This window comes from Jaculus jaculus, chromosome 2, assembly GCF_020740685.1.
Source record: "Jaculus jaculus isolate mJacJac1 chromosome 2, mJacJac1.mat.Y.cur, whole genome shotgun sequence".
NCBI lineage: Eukaryota > Metazoa > Chordata > Mammalia > Rodentia > Dipodidae > Jaculus > Jaculus jaculus.
In genome coordinates, this window is record NC_059103.1 from 61,864,716 (window position 1) to 61,870,128 (window position 5,413).

General features: G+C 42.1%; 1 protein-coding gene across 1 annotated transcript; it reads left to right on the forward strand.

Annotated features, from left to right (window-relative positions):
- Window positions 1-448: 448 nt before the first annotated feature.
- Window positions 449-1,731, forward strand: LOC101606764 (2-oxoisovalerate dehydrogenase subunit beta, mitochondrial-like). The gene has a single exon (XM_012948360.2). It carries the CDS (start codon window positions 465-467, stop codon window positions 1,431-1,433), a length of 969 nt encoding a protein of 322 aa, XP_012803814.2. The 5' UTR covers window positions 449-464; the 3' UTR covers window positions 1,434-1,731.
- The last annotated feature ends 3,682 nt before the right edge of the window (window positions 1,732-5,413 follow it).

A 5,413-nucleotide genomic window follows, 5' to 3' on the forward strand; every position in this document is an offset into this window, starting at 1 on the left:
GGGTTATGCAACTGATAGAGGCCTAATCTCTAGAATCTACAAAGAACTCAAAATTCTAAACAATAAGAAGAAAAACACCCCACTCACAAAATGGGGCACAGAGTTGAACAGGCAGTTCACAGAGGAAGATATACAAATGGCAAACACACACTTAATAAAATGTTCATCATCCCTAATCATCAGAGAAATGCAAATTAAAACAACTATGAGATTCCACCTTAACCCAATAAGGATAGCCAACATCAAAAAATCAAATCTCCTTTTCCCTGAAGCTGCTCTTGTTGGGTGATTTCTACCAGCAATGCGAACCGGACTGCAACAGTAAAGTGGTACCGAGGAGTGGGATTGCTGCTAGACACCTGACTATGTGGCTTCAGCCTTTTGTAGCTGGTTTTCAAGAGGAATGTGGAAGGAATTGAAACCTTGGTCTAAGAGATGCCTTGCAGTAATGGCAGACTCAGAAAATGAACCTCTTTCAGTCAATAACAAGTGCCTTGGATAACTCATTGGCCAAAGACCCTACTGCAGTAATATTTGGTGAAGATGTTGCCGTTGGTGGAGTCTTTCGGTGTACTGTTGGCTTACGAGACAAATATGGAAAAGACAGAGTGTTTAATACCCCATTGTGTGAACAAGGGATTGTTGGATTTGGAATTGGCATTGCAGTCACTGGCGCTACTGCCATCGCAGAAATTCAGTTTGCAGACTACATTTTCCCTGCTTTTCATCAGATTGTAAATGAAGCTGCCAAGTACCGCTATCGCTCTGGGGATCTGTTCAACTGTGGGAGTCTCACCATCCGGGCCCCGTGGGGCTGTGTTGGGCATGGTGCCCTCTATCATTCTCAGAGCCCTGAGGCTTTTTTTGCTCATTGCCCAGGGATCAAGGTGGTTATCCCGAGAAGCCCTTTCCAGGCCAAGGGACTTCTTTTGTCCTGTATAGAGGATAAAAATCCATGCATCTTTTTTGAACCCAAAATCCTTTACAGAGCAGCAGTGGAACAGGTTCCTGTGGAACCATACAAGATCCCACTGTCACAGGCTGAGGTCATCCAGGAAGGGAGTGATGTGACTTTGGTGGCCTGGGGCACTCAGGTTCATGTGATCCGGGAGGTGGCTACCATGGCACAAGAAAAGCTTGGAGTGTCTTGTGAAGTCATTGATCTGAGGACTATCGTGCCATGGGATGTGGATACAGTTTGCAAGTCTGTGATCAAAACGGGTCACCTGCTGATCAGCCACGAGGCCCCCTTGACAGGCGGCTTTGCATCGGAGATCAGCTCCACAGTTCAGGAAGAATGTTTCTTGAACCTCGAAGCTCCTATATCCAGAGTATGTGGTTATGACACTCCATTTCCTCACATTTTTGAGCCATTTTACATCCCAGACAAGTGGAAGTGCTATGATGCCCTTCGGAAAATGATCAACTATTAATTCCAGGGAAAAATGGGAAGATTATGTCTAGATATGGAAATATTTTTCTGAATTTTTTTATTTTTTCCTCAAATTTACCTCTTTGAAAATGGTTTTTATGAAATGATCTATCATGGATGGTGGCTGAAGAGCTGCAAACTACTTATTGTACTAATAAAGATGAATTGATGGTTTCCAGTGAGTGTTTCAGAATAACTTTTAAGTGCTCCATGTGTGTGGTGGTCTCAGGGATTGTTTAATGATGACAACTGTAAATACTGGGTGTGGCACAGTTCTGAATAAAGGGAAGTCACATTGCCTTCAAAAAAAAATCAAATGAAAATAAATGCTGGCAAGGATGTGGAGAAGCAAGGACACTCATTCACTGTTGGTGGGAATGAAGGATGGTACAACCACTTTGGAAAGCAATATGGAGACTCCTGAAAAAGCTGCCTATAGAGATACCAACAGACCCAGTTATACAATTATTGGGGATCTACCCTAAAACCTTCAAACCACAGGCCAGAGAGATTTGTTCAACCATGTTTGTAGTGGTTCAATTCATAATAGCTAAAAGCTGGAATCAACCCAAATGTCCATCACTAGAAGAATGGATAACTAAGATGTGGTATATCTAAATAATGGAATTTTATACATTAGTAAGAAAAAATGGCACAAAGAAATTTGAGGAAAAATGGTTGAAACTGGAATAGATCATTCTCAGTGAACTTACCCAATCACAGAAAAAAAATCGACACATAGTCTCACTCATCTACAACACCTAACCTGAATCTACCCAAGATACCTTACATACCCAGCAAGCACCTCATGGACTAGACACTAGGATGGATGGTGAGGGAGGGGAGGGCATCAAAGGGGTGGGAAACAATAATCTGGACCCAAATGGCAATGGTACCATAAAAACCTTAAAGGCAGACCAAATGGCTGAACCTTCACTAGACCTTTACAGGAAACACCTGAACTACAAGACACTGGAGAGGGTAGGATCAAGACTAACCTAAATCTTCTACATCTTCCCTCCCTCCCTCTCCCCTCCCTCCTCTCTCTCTTTCTCCTCTCTTTAACTTTTGTATATTAGTTATGTTTTTCCTCATTTTCTTAGTGGGTACTGACCTGTAATTCCCACTACCAGCATGGGGCTATCATCCACGTTGAGCTTTTGATCAGAGAAACCTACAAGGCTTTCTAAAACAATGACAGACTTCTGTCAGAGTACTTGATGACCCACCAAAGGTCAGTGGTAAGACCCTATTGCTGAAGACTCCGTACGCAGCTGACACATAAAATGGAACAGCCTGGCTGGAAGCCAGGAGAGAGTCAGTCCCCAGACAGTCAGCATGTCTAGTGCCAGAAGGTGCTACATGGGCAACTGGGGGAAATGACCAATATCTGCCCAAGCAACTCATGGTCTAACCTAATTAGCAACAAATAAACTGGTGTGATGCCCACACAATTGCAATAGTGGCACACAGCTGTGGTGGGGAACCAACTGCTCTTGATTTGGCTAACTGGAGCTGGGAAAAAAGTCAGAACGATATCCAAACATAAGCCCACGCTCCAATAACAAGCTACCATCAATCATGGGGTACAAGAGGGCCTACACCTATTAAACTCTCTATCAAAAAAGTAAGTGTTATCTCAATTTTCCGGGTGCCTACTTACTCTCCATTGGAGAATCTGCTTCTCTTTTTCAGATAGATGCATATCCTAAGGAGGGAGCTGCCCCAACATACCTCAAAAGGGGCCTGACTGAAACTAAGGAAAATTGGCAAAACAAGCAAGGGTGCTGTTTTCCTGTTGAACCGGATACCAGCACAAAGGGGAGGGAGACCAACACAGAGAAAACGCAACTCCTACCAAATCAGACTGCCAGAGCCTCAGAGGCCCCCCAACATCTCAGCACTGAAGCAGACCAAAAATGAACCCAACATCGCTCAGGGAAATTTTGCCAAAGAGGGGGCAGAAAGAATGTCAGAGTCACATGTTGGGTCATGATATGCAGAGACATTTATCGTACCAATAACTGTGGGCTAACTCCACAATGCACGACCCATTTACATCAACAAGGAGGGTCCATTGGGAGGGGGTAGATCATGGATGAGCCTAACCAATGGTACCAAACAGCCTGTATTTGCTGAAAATAAAACTAATAAGTTAAATTTAAAAAAGAAAATACTGATGTAGTCTCTTTACTTTTATAAAACTAAAAGTATTTTCTTTTTCTCTTTTGTTCCCTGCATTAGTCTAGTTTGCTAAGCTTAGTGACCTCTCCAGCATCAATTTGGCTTCTTATGGCATGTCTATATTCTGCTCTCTATACTTCTTTTTGGTGTGTTTATTGTTTAAAGCTAACCAAGGATTGTTTCTTTTATTTAATCATTTTTATGAGAGAGACAGACAGACGGAGAGAGAGAGGTGGAGCACCAGAGCCTCTACCCACTGCAGTTGAACTCCAGACATGTGTGTTACCTTCTGTATCTGGCTTATGTGGGTTCTGGAGAAGTGAATCTGTGTCCTTAGGCTTTGCAGGTATGTGCCTTAACTGATAAGCCATCTCTCCAGCCCTGGTGTGCTTTGTGTTGTTTGTTTGTTTGTTGAGAAAGAGTAAGGTATACTAATTTTTCATTACTTTTAGAGTATATGATACTTCTGTATGTGAATTTTTTTTTGAACCACAGGTATACTAATAATTATACTGTTATGTTTTATGTATTTTTAATTTTTATCCTTTTATTATTAAAATCTAATTTCATTCACATATGATCATCTGATTCCAATCTTTTAAAATTTAATTGTTCTTCTTTTTTTATGTATGTATATGATACGTGTGTGTGAGTGAAGGCAAATATGTGCTGCAGTATATGTGTGAAGGTCACAGGACAAATGGCGTATGATGGTTCTTGCCTTTAATCTCATTTGAGGCATTCCTCTGTCTTCCTCACCACTCCAATTGCTGAGCTAGCTGGTCTGTGAGCTTCTGAGAAATTTTGTCTTCCCCTCCCATCTTGCTATAGACATTCTGGTATTACAGAAGTCTATTACATCTAACTTCTACTTGGGGTATGGGGATCTTAACACAGGCCTTAGGCTTGCATAAGTGCTGTAGCCACTGACCCATATCCCCAGGTGATACTTCTATTTAAAAAAATTAATAATAGGGCTGTAGAGATGGCTTAGCCATTAAACACTTGCCTGTGAAGCCTAAGGACCCAGGTTCAAGGCTCAATTCCCCAGGACCCACGTTAGCCAGATGCACAAGGGGGCACATGTGTCTGGAGTTCATTTGCAATGGCTGGAAGCCATGGCACTCCCATCTCCCATTCTCTCTCTCTCTCTCTCTCTCTCTCTCTCTCTCTCTCTCTCTCTTTCTGCTTCTTTATCTGTTGCTCTCAAATAAATAAATAAAAATAAAACACAAAAAATGTTAAATTAATAACATATATATTTCCGTAAGGCATGCAATGTATTATGATGCTAGTCAGTCAATTATCCCCTCTTTTTTTTCCATCCCACCCTCTCTGATCCACTGTTTCTTCTCAAGTATTCCTCATAATGCTTGCTGCTTGCATGGTTATTTTTACATGACATAATGAATTACATTAGGGTTGGTTATAGGAACATGGGTGAGGGATAGCATACAGAAGAATGGGCACCTTACCAGTGGCTATAACCCTGACAAAATGTCTCTCACATCAACTGACAACCGCATATGTATCCTCAGGGAGAGGTGTGGGGGTGGTCATGAGACCGCCTCCGTATAAGACAGTATGTTCATGGCCCAATCTTGTACCATCTTACCCAGGTAATCACAAGAGTGTAATGGTCAGGTCATGTCTGGAAGTCAGCATTCCACATCACTCCCCCTTCCTCTACTCCTACATATTTTGTAACCCTTCCTGTCATCAACGTTCCCTGAAATGTGGACACATTGGCATAGCTGTCCCATTGATGGAAGAACAGTTAACCATCACTTATTCTCA

What these genes read in the sequence shown, in the direction of transcription:
- LOC101606764 (XM_012948360.2), top strand. Translation starts at nt 465, where the DNA reads ATGAACCTCTTTCAGTCAATAACAAGTGCCTTGGATAACTCATTGGCC.